General features: G+C 33.3%; 1 protein-coding gene across 5 annotated transcripts in view; it reads left to right on the forward strand.

The window, feature by feature from the left end:
• The window catches only part of Axn (protein axin), an 80,914-nt gene that overhangs the window by 39,191 nt on the left and 22,424 nt on the right, over positions 1-19,299 (forward strand). For 2 of the 5 annotated variants that reach the window (XM_081983837.1, XM_081983866.1), the window contains exons 2-5: positions 12,188-12,283; positions 15,912-16,213; positions 18,404-18,558; positions 18,609-18,727. In XM_081983837.1, the coding sequence (XP_081839963.1) occupies positions 16,012-16,213; positions 18,404-18,558; positions 18,609-18,727 (476 nt within the window). In that variant the 5' untranslated portion in view covers positions 12,188-12,283; positions 15,912-16,011. Of the gene's footprint in view, positions 1-2,958; positions 3,231-12,187; positions 12,284-14,186; positions 14,278-14,539; positions 14,590-15,911; positions 16,214-18,403; positions 18,559-18,608; positions 18,728-19,299 lie in introns of those variants that run through there. The other 3 variants (XM_081983845.1, XM_081983852.1, XM_081983857.1) reach the window with 3 other exon arrangements.

Here is a 19,299-nt window from a genome sequence, read left to right on the forward strand (position 1 = left end):
CGGCGTGGTATTTCTGTTTTCTGGAATTTAAACCGATCATTTAATGTCACCTAGAAGTGTCGACCGTTATATTATGAAATTCTTGGTCAGTCGCCGTAACTTTTGACTGGAATATAATTTAAACCCGATAAATCAGTCAAATTCAACCGATGCCAACGCATGTTCCACTATTATACCTACACAAGATGTACTTAATCTAGAAATATTTAAACTATAGAAGGTGATTCTGCAATAAAATAATTTTGCTAAACATTCCATATATTCAGTAAAAACTACAACTTGTTTTGGAAATCATGAGAATACAGTTTATTCTGTTTTTACCTCTGTCTCTAATGATTGGCCTCTATTGATCTGCAATATGAAGGTGTCCCAGATTTAATTGAAAGCATTTTATCGAATACCGAAAACAACCGGGTACCGAGTTGATAAAATGTTTGATCAGACTTGTCATTTTGTCTGTTGCCAAAACGAAAAAAGTGGTTAACTTTTTTACCACATCTACACCTTTTTAAAAGCCTTAATTACAACAAAAACATCAATATTGTGCAAATTTGCTTGAAATAAGCCATTATTTTAATAGGTTTTGCCATAACAACTGAGATTACTGAGAATAGTTTGAAGCAAAAATGGATCAAAATGACAACTTGTTTTTTATTAAACAAAGAAACTACGAATTTTTTTAAAGAGGATTTTCGTGTTTTTGACACACCTGCAAAATGTTGTAAAAGTCATCTTTAGAAAGTTTAAATATTTCATTTCCTCCAGGTCTCAAAAAGCTTTATTTACAGCAAAAAAACAAATCTCATTATGATTCAAATTTACTTGAAATAAACTACACACTACCCTAATGGGTTTTACAATAAGAACTAAGAATAGTTTGAAGCAAAAATGGACCAGAATGACAAATTCTTTGTTACTAAACCAAAACTAAGAAACTGATAATATTTTGAAGCAAAAATGGACCAAAATTGATCTAACTAATAAATGAAGACACTATGCAATTTTTCAGAGAGGGTTTTCATGTTTTTCACACATCCGCAGATTGTTGTAAAAGCCATCTTTAGAAGGTTTAAATATTTACCTACGACCTCAGAGTAAACAGCTAATTACGCGTAGTTATCCGTTACGTAATGACTCTCTTTACGCACAGTTGTAAAACATTTCAGCATTGTTGTAGTGCATTGTTTATACAGTTTTAAGTAAATACCGATTCGTCTAGCTAGAATATCATCTGCAATAGCAAACAAGTAATGTAATCAAGTAATGCTACTGAAAGTACTACTTCTAATACTAATAATAATTTAACTTACTTACTTTCCGTGTCCGGGTCACCATTTTTCAGATTCTACGCTACAAAAGTAGCTTTGTGATTTGCCTTAATGAGGTTCTTTGCTGTGCAAGTTTCTCCTATATTCGGACAAATTGTCAGGTGTTGGTGGTTTTGGGCCGTGCCACATTTACACATCTTCTCTGTAGTCCCATCTCTTTAGGATGTTGTTCCTGTTCGAAAGTTTCAATGGCCTCTTGCTTAACAGCATCCAGCCAAACTTATCTCTTTAGGTTAGTATAGCATTTTGAGACGGCCCGTTCTCAGTCTGTTTAGCGCCCTTCACTTTAGGAATGGCAGATGGTGTCCAGGGCTTAGCTCTTCTTTCAAGTCATTTCTTCAGAAACTTTCTTGTCATCCCTAAGAAACTTTTGCGGGACTTGAGTCTCCTCTGTGGCAGGCTTCTGCCTGGACGTTGACAGAGGCTACCACTAAAAAACTTGAAGCATTTGAGATGTGGTTGTATAGAAGAATTCTCAAGATACCATGGACAGTCCGCATAACGACACTACTGGGTAGCACTTCCACAGAATGAAAAAAGAACTGGAAATCATGTATACCATTAAATACCGAAAACTCGAGTACCTGGGACATGTCATAGGAAATCAACACCGATACCCCCTTCTACAATCCATAATGCAAGGGAAGGCCAAAGGAAAAAGAGGACCTGGCAGAAGAAGAAGCTCATGGCTGCGAAACCTTAGAACTTGATTCGGAAAAACCTCATCCGAAGTGTTTCGAGCCGCCACTAACAAAATTATAATTGCCAACATTTGAAACGGATAGACAACCGAAGAAGAAGAAGAAGAAGATCCGAAAATCGAACAAACCAACATGGCCGCTATAAGAAAATTTGAAGTTGACAGTTGCTGTTTTTTATTCTTGTTTCTTAGTCTCGAAAAAGTATCTTTATAACGTTACACTTTGACATTTGTTCAAAAACGAAATCTGCTATTTTGTATTATTTCAAAACGTTAAGATCCGAAAAGGCCAATTTAAAAGCCGGATCTCAAAACTTTTCTGCAGATATTAGTCTCTGACATAACAACGTGGATACTCCAAATTTAGTACACACTGTATGTATCTTACGTGAAGTAAAAACACATAATCTTAGCTTCCTATCTGTGTAAATGAGATGCAAGTGGAATTTGAACATAAAAGATATTGTCGGACAATCAAAGCGTTATGGTCAAATCGTGTTTAATCGACATTAATTAACCGACAAACTGTTTAAAAAGTGTTCTAATTATGTGGATTTTTACGACACATTGTTAGAATATACTAGAGCCGTCTAATTTAACAATCGATTCAGTGCAAAAACTAATCATATATAATCGCATCAACCGGTTACCGTTCATCGTGCAAAGACAGGAATCGTGAATTAATCGTAGTTTGCTGCATCACTACTGAAAATAAAAGAGTAAAACTTTTTTTCCTGTCGGGGTACCATCAAATAAAGCTTTCACGGGCAAATAAAGTCGGCACGCCTCTGTGATGCTGGAATTGTAGGGTCGGGTGCGGGGGGGGACGGTACGACCCGAGCACTCGGAGCAGGCGGCGTTCTTTTGAGGCCCAGAAAGCTTATAGTGGTACCGCGGTTGCTGACCCTCGATGCGGTCTTCTGGTTGTACTCTGAAGGGTACCCACTGGACTTGATAGCAATTCTCGGTTCTTTTAAAATACTGCCGTCAGGTAAAATAGTACTTTTTGGACTAGTACGTCTCGAGGAACGGTCGAATGTGCATCTAAACGTTAGTTCCGGAGTTAAGTGGTGATTTCTGTGATTTAAGGTGGTTGCATGTGCACGAAGTGTATCGTCGAAAATTGTGAGTGAAAAGTGCGTTGAATTTGCTGGATTAGTAGGAGACAAATTTGGATTTTTCAACTGGAAAATAATTTTTCTGTAAGTTATCTGGGTTGTTTCACTACCACTATTCAAAATAACTGTGCAAACAAATCTGATGTGATTATGTTTGACTACCTGCATGAACCATATAAATTATCAACATGCTCTTTAGGGGACAGAACAATGGAACTTCTTTCCGGTACTTTCAGTTGTGACGAAATCTAGCAGACCAAATAAGAGTAGTTACTGAAGTAAAAGCATGCTTAGCCCCAAGTCCGTTATTGTAATGTAAGCTCTGTAATAATTGTATTGTCTTCCTAGAATCTTGCCAAAAGTGAATTGAACAGTCAGTAATAGCCAAATTTGCTGCACCTCTAATTTTTTAATTGCATCTACAATACAACAACTGTATCAATTTGGTGTTTTTTAGGAAATTGCTGAACTAAAAATTTGTTTCTGGATCATCATTGAACACTGATGACATGACACTTAATGAAATTCTGTAAGTAGTTCAGCAAGGTAAATAAATGTCAACTATTTGACATCATTTACTCTGATCAATTTTTCTGGAAAACTGCAAAGTTTATTAAGTGCTATTGACTGGCCAGCTCGGTCTCCCGATATAACGCCGCTTGACCTTTTTTGTGCGGTTATGTCAAAAATTTGATTTACAAAAATAGTTGGAAATCGCAAGCAAGGATAGTACAAGAAATTCATAGCATTCTCCTAAACGATTTTCTAAATTTAGTGCAAAAATTTGTTCAGTAAATTAATGATCATGATTGTCAGGAGGTAATTGATAAACACGGTTCATTAATTTTATTATTGTTTTTCATTGAACAGATTTTTTTTAAATAACCTATCAAGAAAACTCAATAAACCGGAAACGGTTGATTTAGGTACATTATGCTTCTTACAAATTTTGCTTAGAATTGAATAATTAACAGGGTGCAAAAAAATTGAAAAACCCTAACATTTCATATGTATAAAATTGTTTTTGATACTTTATATATTTTCCCGGATATTCGACCAGTTCCAGACTTATCAGCCACCTTGTATAAACTTTCTTGCATATTTATGAAGTTGAATCTTATTGCTTCCTCACTCATTTCAAAATTTACAGCTTTTTTTCACACACCAAGGTACAAGCAGGGAATACAGAGATCTTCATTAGTGGCTTTTTTTAAATACAATATAAAATCTAAATAGGCCAAGGAATGGGCGAAATATTGATACAAAGAAGAAAGGTAACAGTTATCAGTCCTAAAATTGAAGAATCTCAAAGCTAACCATTTTGTCAATTCACAATTTTTTAAATATGTAAAAATGGTATTTTGTTTTAAATCTATAGGTGATTTATTTCAGTTTATTGCGTTTAGGGACTTCATTCAACTATAAAATAAAACAAATTATTAATTAATGCCTTTCAAATAATAAAAATCCAAATAAATTTTGGAAATTAGTTTTGAAAAAAATGTATGTGTCTGAGTCCTAAATCACGGTTATTTGAAGAGATTGTAGAAGAAATCTTAAATTGAGGCAAAGTTGCTCAATAAACAGCCACTTTAAAAATTGATTTTGAGTACTTACTTGCCGAAATCATATTTGAGATCCGACGTTTCGGTTTTTAGTTACCATCACCCACTTTCATTTTACTTATAGACGCCATATTGAACCTTGACATTTTTGAGTAGAGGTTTATTTTCTGGTTAGGGTGATGTGAAATGGTTCAATCTATCGATTTCGCAGAAATACCAAAAAATATGTTTTTTTTGTTGATTGGATGATTCAAAGTAAGTCCCACTTTGTCATTGCAACTTTTTTCCCTTTAAAACATGACAATTTTTAATTGCGACCCTATTTTAGGTTATAATTCGTAAAAAACTGTGATAATTTCTCAAATTATTGTTCCAAAATTAACATTATTAATTGACAACTATAAATTTATCATTTTCACCCTGTTTATGAATTTTTAAATGTTTCCGTAAATTCAAAAAGTGTTTTTTCTCCTAAAAGTTGATACTTTGGAAATTATCTAAAATCAATATGTAACTTTCAATTTTCCTTTTTATCCTGTTTTTCCATTTTAAAAATTTTCCAAAAAGTTTTTTTTTTTCATGAAGATCGTTGGAAGTTCTAAAGTTATCTAAGATTAATTTGCCATTTTTGCTCTGTTTTTCCACTTTAAAAAACTTTCAACAAGTGTGTTTTTTAATGGAAAATATTTTTGGAATTTTTAGAGTCAGTTTGATTTGTAATTTTATAGTTGCCATTTGTCAATTAATAACAAAAATCGGTTTTTGTCGTCTTAAATTCAACGTTTAAAAATAGCGGTTAGGCTATTCTTTATTTAAAAACCACCATTATTAACTAATAATTCAGCAAATTTAAGAAAACTAAAATTTAAATTTTTTATAAAAAAAGTTGGTGATGGCTATTGGTCAACAAAAAGGAAAATGTAGGACAACAAATGCGACGTTGTCATATTTTAGAGGAAACAAAAAACGACTACTGTCAACTACTTAATTTCTGCTTCACCAATAAAAACTGAATTTTTGTTATTTTCCCAAAATTGCACTACTGAACCACATCATCAAGTTTTACTCGAAAATGTAAATATCCAATATGGTGCCCATAAGAAAAATAAAAGTTAATGATGGTAATCGAAAACCGTAACTCTCAAATATGATATTGCCACACGGTAGAGGAGGAAAAGTGTCATTTATTTTCAGTTAGAAATGTAATTTCAAGTAAATAAATCAAAATGTGAATGAAATTTTTTTTTTCGGATATTTCCAAAAGTACAAAAATTTTTGAAATTTTATAGAGGCATATTATTAAACTCCAACTTCTGCAATTTTGTCATAATTTTACTAACACTGTATCCCTTACCGTTTTCGGGATATCCATACTTACACAGGAATTTGTGGCACCCTGTATAAAGATGTTTTTGTTATGGAGATACAGAGTGTTAAAGTTTGAATAAGAAAATCAGTGTCAACTGTCACCGATAAAGCACGTTTTTCAGTAAATAAGATTGTTTTCAATTTTGCATGTTACTGAATATTTTTGCACAAAAATTTGTACGCCACAAAATGCAAATCAGTTCTGAATTCCTCCGTTTTTTTCGGTTTTTGAGTAAAAAATAAAAATTCTTGAAAATGTACCCACAAAAAAAATACTAAATTGTCGACGTTGTTTACTATTCAATTTTAAGATTTGTATTTTTTTAGTGTTTTCGAAACAAATATTTTTCTTTGGATAGGAACAAGCAGTCTCTTGTCCTTAAAAATGGTTCTACTGTTGTATACTATAATTTTCAATAAAAAAATTGAATAAATCAAAATTTGAAAATTGAATAGTGACGAAAGTTGAGGATTTAGTATTAATTGTATGTAAGTTTAGTAGGAATTTAAAACTAATATTGAAAAATTAAATAATTTTTTTTCCAACACCTTGTATCTTCGTAACAAAACGTCCTGGGACCAGGGTTTAACAGCAAACTAGGGTGATTTTTTGACGTTTAATCCCACATTAAAATATGACGCATTTATCGTGAAACACCCTGTATAATGTATCTGATATGAATATGGGTTTACCGAATGACATGTATTTTTTTATATTTTTAGTTTAGTAGGAAAGTTTTCTAAAAGACTCTAAAGAAAAACTAAAATTTAAATATACATTTTACATAACTTTTGAATAGCTTTAGGACTGCCAGTGTTTACTAGATGTTTTTATGAGTTTTATGATAAGTTTGTCTAATAAAACATTAGATTGACTCAATATTTACATTGCTTTTGCAGTTTTATGAAACATTAATAACCTTGCTTAAAACTAATTTGTTTTCTTAAAATGAATTATTTGTTCATTTAGTTAGAACAGATACTTTCTAGTGAACACTACTTAATCAGTTTTAAAAGGCTTTAAATTGGTTAATATCATCTTTAAGTATAAATCTTTTTCTTCAAAGTTTTCAACTCAACTCGATATTGAGAAAATAGTCAGGTATTTATTCCGGCACCTTCCCTCTGTGAAAGGATACATTTTTAATAGCAGAATAATTAGGATCATCCCTAGGGATTTCACTATGACTGATTTGAACAAGGATTTGCTTTCCAGAGACCGAGTGTCGTTTTATAGTCAGACATCCTGCGCGGAAAAACTGTTTAAAGCAAGAATAAGGATTTACAACATTTTTCTAATGCAGTTTCCCTGTCTCCGTCTTGAAGAAGTAATAGAATTTCTCAGTCGGTTTTTCCTATGCTCGGTGAAAAGTTTTAGGTGATGGTACCTGTAAGTATTCTTAATGGAATAAGTTAGTATTGCTCACAGGTTTATAACTCCCATAAATCGTTGTGACCCCGTAGCTAAAGTCCGTTACAAACCTGATTTCCCGAAAGCTTTTATGCAAATTTAAATGTTCGCTTGAATCGTTACGATCAAAGCATCAAAGCTCTCCGGTTAAACCGCGTATCTAAATGAAAATTATTGCTCATTATTCCGACCGGTCTTTATGCAATCCTGAACTAGAAAAATAATACAGGGTATTCGATGGCCCGAGGTCTCGAAGAGCGGCAATCTTTTTTAAGACGATCGGTGCAGTCAGTCACTCATCTTGACTTATCCATTGGCGTTCTAGTATAAAGATAACGATTCTCTTAAATGGTACAAAGCATTAAGTAGGCAATTAAAGATTAATCAGCTACTGATCGGTTCACTTTTAAGTCTTTGCTGCCGTATTTACCGTTATTTTAATGAGATTCATTTGGTTCGGTTTCTTTAAATTTGTTTCCAAATAGAGTGAGTTTTCATTAGGAAATGATCGTTTGCCAATAAACCTACAGGTGTACCTATTGGCTGAAGATAACTTGTTTTTTTTTACATTTAGACCTTGAAAATAACTTTTTTAAATTTGCGGTTAATTCAGCTAATGGATATTTAATTAAATACATCAATCTTTGTCACTAATGGTAAATCCGGAAGCTGAATGGTCAAAGAAACCACTTAATGAGCTTTGAATAAATGATTTAATTCTTGATTGATTATCGTTCCCTTGAATCCAATGCAAGTGCCTGTATTCCTAATTCATTAAAAGTGTTAGATGTAACTGACTCTATGTAACAGACTGTATCAACGTGGGCAAGTGCAGTGTCTCAAGCTATTATCGCATTAAGAATCGTATTGTCTTTCAGTACTCCATTGACAGTATGGATCTCACTCGACTGGGAGAAGTTTCTGACCTAGGAGTCATATCAGATAGTTGCCCGCTCTATGAAGACCCTTGGTGTTATTAACAGGAATTGTAGAAAATTTTCCAGCAATTCCACAATTAAGTTACTCTACTTTGCTCTTGTAAGGTCCAAACTAGAATATAACAGTATCATCTGGAAGCTGTGCAAAAGCGATTTCTAAAATATTTATTTTTCAAAGAATACGAAGTCTATCTTGACCGTGGAATTGATTATAATGAAGTCCTAACAAGATTTTCGATCCATTCTCTTTGCAAACGAAGAACTGTTCACTCTGTGAAATTTCTGTTCAAACTTATGCACAACTTGATTGACTGTCCCTTATTGCTTTCATCTTTAAATTTTCATGTACCACGTTTAAACTCCAGACACAAGTAACATTTCATCTTGATACTCCCTCATCTAACATCCTAGTGCTCATCTTTGTAAACTTTTTATTGTAGGTGGCCTTTTGTTGTCTTATTGTACATTCGTTTTTCCGTCTTTTGTTTGTTTCTTCACTATTAATTTGCTTTTAATTTAGTTTAGTATAGTTTGTTTTCTGTAAGTGGAACGGCTTTATTATTATTATTATTATTAATTCGTAATTTTGGTGCTCCTAGTTTTGTTTGTTATACAGGTTGTCCGTTTTTCGAGCCCTACCATGAGGTTCTTGGTTATTTGAAGAGATTGGTTACAAAAGTTGCTCAATTTGCAAGTTTCATGTTTTTTTATGAGATAGCTGAATACATTGCCACTTTTTCTCCTCTATACATATTGTTCACAGTATAGTTTGTCTTTATAAACACGGCATTTTTAATTCTCCCTGGCAAAAAGTATAAATCTGATATAGCGTTCTCAAAACAAAAATAAAGAAGTCAATGATGGTTACCAAAAACTGAAACTTTGTATTTTCCTGATTATGACATTTCTTTCGTTGTAGAGGAAGAAAAGTGCGAACGGTAAAATGTTATGTATTTTCAGTGTTCTCATCAAATAATTAGTCAGAAGAGTGCCATAAAAATAACTTCGTTTAGGACCCCTAGAAGAGAAGTTAGTGGGATAAAAATGGTGAGGTTTTGTTTTTTGTTTATCAATAAAAATATTGATTTTTAACCAATCCTATCGGTGTTTAGCGAATTATGCGACATCAATGGTGATGATATGCAGCACATCGCACGTCAGAAATGGCGTTGGGTGAGGCATGTGGCACGACAAGACAATGACAGATGGAGAAGACGTATAGTACAGTGGCGTCCAAGGCAACATAAAAGAAGTGCTGGTCGTCAACAGAAACGATGGATCGACGACATAAAAGAGATAGCGGGAAGGAAATGGCACCAGATGGCAATGAACCGATCTGAATGGAAGCAGCAAGGGGAGGCCTATGTCCAGGAGTGGATGTAAAAGGGCTGCTGAAAGAAGAAGAATGGTGCTGTTCCTAGATTTCGGGACACCATTTGAACGTTCTAACTCATAGAGTTGGGTCACCAGATGTGGCACAACAGCTATTTAGTGAGAATAGTTATAAATGGAGAAGTAATTAATAATATAAGGTCTGCTGAGGACACCGTCTTGTTAACGAGAAATTTTAGAGGAACACACCTTTTAGGAAACGCAAATGACCGATGTAATGAGGATGGACTAAAAATTAACTTTAAGAAAACGAAGTTAATAGTAGTTACAAAATTCCCACAAAATCTAAACCATATATACGAACCTGACGGTGGCACACACCACGATAGAGAAGGTTTATACATATAAAGATCTAGGAACTTGGATAGAACAGTCAGGTAACCAAAGAAGAAGTTAGTAACGAGTCGGGATATTAAAATGGAACTTAAGATGAGGATGCTGCGTTGTTGCCGCGTTCTTGTACGGAGTTGAACCATGTATGTACCCTTAAGAAGACTCCCATCTACAAGCTACAAGCATTCAAAATGTGGTGCTACCGTAGAATGTGGTGTATTCCCTGGACCGATTACTAAGTGCCGAACCGGATGCAGACGGAGTGCAAAGTCATTAACAGCATAAAGAAAATAAATCTTCAATACCTTGGTCATAGAATGAGAGGACAGAAATTAGTGGAAAGCTGGCATTGGCAGATGACGAGTGTCCTGGCTAAAGAACGGGGTTGAAATTTGCAAAATTAAACCATAGTATCTGAATTATCCGAAATCTGGCAATTGCTGTCATCTGTCCTGATAATTTGATCAATTAAGCCACTAGTAAAGGGTCACATTTAAAAGAATTTTGTTAACAGGATTTATACGTCTTACATCTGTGTTAAAATTTCGCTAAACTAGGGTTTTTGTATGTAGAATTACTGATGTTTTATTATGACCAACAACCCTGATCCACCCTGGATCTAGTATTAATCAATATAAAAAGTTTTTGGTGACACGAAAGGATGAATACCATATTTATGATTTTTATGAAATTGCGATTAAGTTTTATGATTAATTTAAGTTTTCATACAGTTTGTTCAGGATACGGAAGGCCACTATGGAAATCTTGAAAAAGGTTAGAGATACAGATTTGGTTAAATGGGAGAAAAGTTGCGTAATTATGGCCTTAATAAAATGACATTTAGAAAACATCAACTTTGGTTCTTGAGTGAGTAATTAACCCAAACCTATGGTTCTTAGTTCCAACAAAATTGGGCTCCAGCCCATTATTCAGTTATTGTTCGCGAATATCTTGTTCAGATGTTTCCGAACAGATGGTCTATCTTAAAAATGTAATTTTACAAAACTAAACTTGACGGTATTAAAAACTTAAAAAACCGGATAAGAGTCAGGTGCCACAACATCTCTCAGATATTTTACAGAGAGTCCAGAATAACAGGAATTCTGAGCGTTTTCAGTTTTAACATTTTCAAAAAGTGAAGTTTAATGTGTTTAATTGGTTTTTGGGTCACCCTGTATTAATAAATTTATTATCAAAAGGATGTCCATAAAAAATCAGACTTTGCTGACACAGTGAATATTAAATCAATTTTCCGTTGAAAAATTACCAAAGTAAAAACCCTGAAACAGTAAAAACAGATTAAGAGAAATGCAATTTATTTATTTATATGTAAATATTTTAAAATTTTAGGCGAGTTAAGATGATTATTCTCATGTTCACGTTCACTTTCAAAGTTATTTACGATAAATAAGTGATCAAATGAATAAGCATTCCTTTTTTGTACCAGAAATTAGATATTTTTTCGGCACTACCAAACGGTTTAGAAGACAACATGTTTTAAAAAGTTTCTACTACAAAAATAGATAACTAGTAACTCTTCCATTCTGTTGAACATCTTAAACTTTCTTACAACATCTCTTCATCATATTGGATTGTAACGAAGAAAAACCGCAGGCAGAAATGAGAAATTACTAAATACAAATTGGGATATTAAGTACAATAAACAAAAACATCAAAGAAAACAGAATACCTAACCTCAAAACATTGAACCTTATATACGTTGACCTTAACGTCAAGATTGAGGATTATGGGATATGGTATAGCAGGCCCATACTTTGCTCTGCTGAGTTCGCAGTTTGAAAATATTTGTTCAAGCACTGGTAGGGAATAAAAAAATACTACTATAGCTGTATTTCTCACCATTTCCAAAGATCTACATAGTGAACCTTGTTATTTCGAATAACAATTGGTGTATGGATTTTCAATAAAAAATTCTTTCTAGTTTGGTATCTACAACATTTCATAGTTTTGTACTTTTTCTGTTCTATTCTTTTTGTATCAACACACTGAGTTAATCCTAAATGTTTGTTTCAGATAAATGCAGCCCTATTTCATGGTAACAACCTTGTCTTCCGTTTTACTGAAAGTGCCTACGCAAGAATTGAAACTTGATGTTAAATCTTAACTGAGGTAAGTTGACAAAGAAAGATGTAGTGTATATTAGAACAAAGCAAAATTGGACAGACCAGGTGAATGCAAAGATATCATTATAAAAATTCTCTGGGTGTCAATATGTCAGTTTTCAGACAGTCGTCACAAAAAATTGGACAATTTTGTCATTGTGGTGTGGTGTCAATTTTGTCATACTGCAGAGTAAAAAAATAATAATAAAAAGCATCACTTAAAAAGTAGTTACTCTAGTAGTAAATCTAGATAGTATTCAGTTAGTCAATTATACTAGGTCAATGATAAGAGTGCAGTGACGTTTTTAATGTCATTTGTCAGTTGGTCACATCATCATAAAGACTATAGGCGAATTTCCTCAATCAAACCACTCAAACCAGGTTAAGAATAAACTTAACTACAGAAATTTCTGACTTATGACCTATAAACCATGACGTCAAACTTAACCTGCCTTGGAGCATGGTTTGCCCGCGTAGTTACGGATTGTTAGTGTCAACAGATGACAACTGACAAGTTGATAGTATTGATTTTTGATTCTTCATAACAATTTAAATTCGCAATGGAAAAGTATCCAGTTTTAGGTACTGGCAAAGTTTTTATAATAAATGAAGCAGCAGAAATAATTGAACAATTAAAACCAGGTCCCCTTACTCAATTTCTACAAAGAAATTTGCAATGATTTGGTTCGATTAAAGATTTTATGGGCACCTCCTCTATAGTAACACATGAAAATGTGATTCTAACAAAAACAAATTAATTAGCTTATAAAAAGTTACTCGCGTCATTCGAAAATTGGCATTCTGGTATTCTCATCATTAAATACCATTGTAGTGTCCAGAATTAAATTAATACTAGTATTGGAACAGGAACTTAAGGATTGAGTTTTAATCAAAGTCACTTCTTGGGGTTACTTCAATTAATTCTCCAAGAAGTATCTCAGACACAAGTTTTATTTTTCTATTATTTTGGGACATGCTGATTTATTTTGAAAAATTATTGAAATAATGTTTCTGTTAGCAGCTATTCCTAAATACTTAATTAACAACAACTTTGAAAAAACTTCCCATTGACGTTTCACGTTGACAGATGACAGGGTTAACTAGGACGTCACAAATGTTAACTACTGTGAATGTGTTTCGTGTCGTCACGACTTAAACCTATCCACTCAATCGCCTTATGGTATCTTCTTTTGACCCAACTGTCAAATTATATATCATGTTCACTTTGGAGGACTTCTTCATGTTTGTCTAGTCCATGAATTTGTAATGGTTCTATGGATAATTTTGAAAATTTTGTACTTGTAATCCTGTTTTGTATGCGTGGTTGTATAACACTATTGTCAGCAGAAAGTTGATAACTTTGCCACTGATAGTTGAAGTAAAGTCTATCCCAGGGCTAGCGGCAGTGACGTAATAATTCAACAACTGGGGAATTCAAAACTAATTTGCGTTTTATGGAAAAACAATGACGTACATATTTTTTTGCAAAAATATTCAGAAATTTGTTTGATTGGACTGACAAAATTGCAAAATTAAAATAACCCTAAATTATGACGCATTTATTGTGAAACACCCTGTATAAATTGTTAATTTCTTGTTCTACTGTTTTTGTTATTTTACCCCCATTAAATATTTTGACTTGGCAACACTGAGAAGAAGAATAATTGAAAACTAGTCATCCTAACCTCACCTATTTTTATGTTAATTTTTGACATAAATGTATTTTCATTTTCTGAACTAAACTTACCATCCCTATGCCCTATTTAAAAGCTACGAAAATAACAAAAGGGATTTAAAAAAAAAGTGATGTGATAAATTTCAACAAATGTATGGTTTACAATTTGGCAACGTTGCTTTTGATACTTTGGTACCGGTTAAATAAAAAGGAAGAATATTTGAAATAGGCGGTCCTAACCTTATTTTATGTTTATGTTTATTTTTTTTTGGAACTTATATTTTTGCCATAAATTTTTATTAAAAGCCCTTCCTATATTGTTACAGGTATAGTTTCGAAGTTAAACATTAACAGAAGATCCTGTGGTTATGATTATGCAGAATACTTAATTCTTTTGTGAAGTAACTTTTAGTTTGAAAAGTTTTGGAAAGTTTGATCATTGTTTTTTGAAGTGTTATTTGATTTGTAATTTTTGTACCCATTATGATATATCTGTTGACTTTTTCCTAAAAAGACATCAAGCAAGTAAACAATCTTGTAGAGCTTAAATTACTAAAATGTTGGTTTTCAAAGGGCAAATTTTTGCAGGTTTTTGACAAAACAAGACAAAAATACACATGTGACAATGTTATATTCATGTAAGTAGAGAAACAAGAGAATTGTATTTATTTTGTTGGTTTTCTAAAAGTAGTTCTACTAAAATTACCCTTTGAGAACTTGAACCCTTTGAAACACCTGTTTGATGTTCATATTCAATTTAACAATAACTATCATAGTAGGTATGGTAAATGGTAGATACCTGCTTAACAGACATTAGTATCTTTTAGGAGTAAAATCTAGTTCTAGCTTGTATTTTAACTTGAGTAGTGCTGCTTTGTACTTGATTTTGGTTTTTAAACATTTTTTTATTAAATTTAAACATTAGTTGTGCAGTAATTCTCATTTGAAATGTGTTTTGTAAGCTAAATTGTTGCATCAGATTACTTCAAATACATTTTTTTTATAAAAACTCCTTGATTTTCTAGGTGATTGCTTAAAATCTCTATACTTCATGGGCCATCATGTCTCAAGATTTTTTCTGCTATTTTATTCTGACTCACAATCCTCTTGAATTTACCCCTAAAATCAATCAAAAAACCTTCCAAGAGTGGGGCAGAATGAAATACTGTAGGTCCCCCACCTCGAGCTATATGACTCGATCGAAGCCAAAACTTTATTCGAGCTGTGCTTTTCAGTGACTATGTATGCATCTGTCAGATCAAGTTAACTCAAAAAATATTAACTGACAGCTCTTCATATTGCTTTATTATTAAAAAAAAACCATTGTGATCCATCTCTCCAAGTCTCTTCGAGCACTTTATAGGGTCTTCGATAACATGGGGTAGGTTTCGAACAACTATTGCATGGGTCTTGCTTTTGTGTTATTCTTGTTTTAATAACATAAAACTCTTATGGATACCACATTTAGTTATATGAAGCATGCAGTTTTTTATGGTATTGTTTATATGGGATTTGCCCCAGGGATCATATTTCATTGTTTGTCTGCATATTAGTGGGCCATTCAAGCTGTTATTTCATATTTTCTGCTTCAGTTAAAGTATGATGCCTATATTCTATTGTATTGAAGGTAATCTTATCCTGGGGCATTTCTACCTGGTTTCATTCATATATTTTTTAAATATGATTAATAATAATTTTGTGAGTAACTGAGCCTGAGATTGGTCTCTTTTGTTATAAAGCAATCAATACAGGCAGTTATTCATATTACGCAAGACTGAAAAGGTGATGACTACATATTGATCGAAGCAAGAATATGACAAAGGTGGCAGCTGCCATTTTGAACCCTTTGGTAGCCATTTTGTAATACTCCACCCACAGTTTGTTTAACTAAAAACTAAAAATTAGTAGAGAATTTAGAATTGAATTAAAAAAGTTTTGATTTGAACAAATTTTGTTCCAGGTTCCATCAGTATGATGAGTTCAAATCATCCAATGCCTAGGAATCTTATCATCAGCGATAGTAATAGCAGAAACGGCCTGCCCAAAAGGCTTACGTCAACATGAGCAACAAAGAACAACAGCAACTTCTCAATGAGGGCGCTTTCCATCAAAACTCACCCCGTCCTCCCGTTCCTGGCGAAGAAAAAAGTCATTTTTTGTATGACTGGGGACCACAAACCTCCAAGCAGAAATCCATGGAGGATGCCAAGTTTATCAAGCCGAATTCTCCTCTACCAAAAAGGAATCTTAGCCTTCCAAGTGGTAAGTACTTATTTCAACATTTATTTGTGTATGTATCTGACAAAAATGATGTTTCTGGAAGAGATGACAAACTGCTTAAGTGTTTGAGAGATTTTTCTGCAGTGAAAAAGTATATTGAAAACCCATGAAAACTTAGCTATATTAGGTAAAGTGCCAGCAATTTGCACTTTATAAGTGATATTATGTTATAGTCCCTTTAAAAACTAGAAGGAGTGAATGTAAATTAGGTTGGCAATAGTGATTGAATGTGATTGGTCAGTTGGCGGTATGATTTACACACCAGAAATCATAGCCGTTTTCTAAGTTTTCTTTTGGGGTTTGTGATTTCGGATCCAAACGCGTTATGATTCAAGTCACGTGACCATCAGGTGATTTTTAAAATTATGCTGTCAAGTGATTTTTAGATCATAACGCGTTTAGATCCGAAATCATCAACAAACTTGTTCAAACAACTCAAACTCATAAATCAAATCTGTGGATTTTGTTGGGTAACTTTTGTTTGTGTATGTCAGGCTCCTTCATTCACTCAAAATTTTAACAATGAATGTTTTAAGTTCCAGTTTTGACATTAAAACATTCAAAAATAGAGCACATGTAATTATCTCCTCCTTGTTTAATGGCAACATTGCTTAGATCATTTAATATTCTCTCAATTAAACAGTGTAACTACAAATATGAAATGACAATAATAGGTACTTAGGTGGATTTTTTTTCAAAACATTAAGTTGATCTGCTGTTGTTGGAAACTGAAAAACATTAGAAAATCTGCTTTTTTTACTTACAATCTGTGTGATTTGTACCTAGAGACACTTAGATAACACTACCTAAGAAAATTTGGGTTGTGTTGGGTTCCATTGATAAGAATTGTTGTTCCGGGTTCTTTCGGTCCCAAATAGTCGGAAACGGTCATTGGGAGCTCTCTGAAAATTGGTATAAGCTTAGGGGAATAGGAAAATCGAATTTTTTGAGTTTTTGTTAAAACTTGGCCTATAATTTAACAAGAAGAATTTTTTTGTTTTTTGTCAAGGTGAGGTTCTAGGATGGTTAGGAGATCTCACAAGAAGTCAACCCAAGATTTTGATTGAATTACCTAACCCATAACCTAGTTAAATTAGGCTAATTTAGACCAATTTTAAGTAATTAGATACATATACATTACCCGACAGCAAGGGGCTTTGCTAAAATATCAAAAACTATCGTAAACTTAGCTAAAAACATACTTTTGAAATAAAAAAAATTTAAAATACACAAAAAAGGACTATTGGCAATATTTTGAACTGCAGCATGTGATATTAGTGATTCTGTTGGTCAATTTCATTTTTTCTTTTTTTGGTATAAACTAATAGTAATTGAAAATAGGCAACATCAAATTTTGTTCCAGTAAAAATCACAAAATTGGTAGAAATCGTAAAAGTGCATCTTTTTAGCTATATTTACGATATTTTTTGATATTTTACCCAAGCCAATCCAATTTTGTTCTGCTTAATATGGTCCATCTTACGCCGTCTTAAAGAAAACGCTTGAAATTGGCTTAATTTAAGTAGATTATAGGTTAGGTAACTCAATCAAAATCTTGGGTTGGCTTCTTTTGACGTGTCCTGACAATTTTAAAACCTCACTTGACAAAAACACGGAAAATGTCTTCTATTGACAAAATATAGGCCAGATTTTGGCAAAGACAATTTTTCGAGAGCTCCCAATGGCTGTTTCTGACTATTTGGTACCCAAGAAACCCAGGACATTGACACAACACGACCCAAATTTTGTTACGTAGTGTTATCTATAAATCCTCATTTATAGCTAGTCATACTAAACAGAGGTATTTGTGTTCTCTTGTCAAACACTTTCTTAGCATACAGTTATCATTAGAAACTAGAAAAACTAGAGAAACTAGACTATAATGTCAATATACTTGTAGTTTCTTTTACGCACAAATAGCTGTGTAATATTTTTTTACCCTTAGGTTTTCAAGGCGGAAAATATGTTTTTACGTCCTAGGGTCGATCATTTTTCGTCTCCCAAGACAACGTGTCGTAAAGCTACAAACAAAGTCTACTTTCTTTGACAAGTAAAGTACAAATTAACCATACTAGTTGTTCAAAGATCATTTGTGCGTAAAGCACTTGACCGAATAAACATCTTCTTTCAGCTTTTGCTGTGTATGTAAATAACACATCTATCACTTTCTAGACTCAACCGCCCCCTTGGACTTAGCTTCTTCCTCATGTCGGTCTTCCAGTCGCCCTGCTAATCCTGGCAGTCGATCACCACCTGCCTGTATCCGTTGGGCAAGTTCCCTCCATGCATTATTGCAGGATGTGGAGGGCGTTAAATTATTTCGACAGGTATTTTTATGTTAAATCCAGCAAAATTCAATACTAACTTTTTTGTACAGTACTTAGAAGCAGAAGGAAAGCAGCATTCAGATGCCTTGGACTTCTGGTTCGCCTGCGAAGGTTTGCGCAAGCAAGAAGAAGCCGACAAAATTATGCAGCTTGTTAAGTTAATTTATAAGTAAGTATTCGCATTTTTGTCACGCACTTTTTCTGGTTTTAGCGTTCCACAGAATCGGCATAGATAAGCCGCTCGATTGAAAATCGATTTGATTGAAGTGCAATTCGGTAGCGCTTTTTGGTATTAAGTAAGATTTAATTATATCCCATCTTTCCCGCGAAACTGATAAACTTGCCGCGATAAATATAAGGTTAAACATCATAATGTATCATAAAACTTGCGGTTGATTATTTATGTGTTAGATCCAGCCGGTGGCAACTAAGTTCTCATTTTTTCATAAAGGGAATACGTTTTACCGGATTTTAATTTAACAGGGACAGTTTAGTATGTGTGTGTGTTGGCAGATAAAAGTTTTACAACAACCGTGATTTTGTGAGGTAATGATTCATTTAGACGGCAATGCATCAAAGGAAATGTCGGTAAATATTTGAGCGCCATTCAATCAGAGAGATAAAGTTCAATGTCATGCTTTAATGTTATTATTGTCAAAATAAAATGATGGATGGGCAATTACATATTTTTTTCGAAAAGTATGGGGTCTCTGCATTATTTCGAAATATTATTTCTTTGAA

This window comes from Ips typographus, linkage group LG1 (assembly GCF_016097725.1).
Source record: "Ips typographus isolate SLU linkage group LG1, UJ_Ityp_2.0, whole genome shotgun sequence".
In the NCBI taxonomy this organism is placed as follows: domain Eukaryota; kingdom Metazoa; phylum Arthropoda; class Insecta; order Coleoptera; family Curculionidae; genus Ips; species Ips typographus.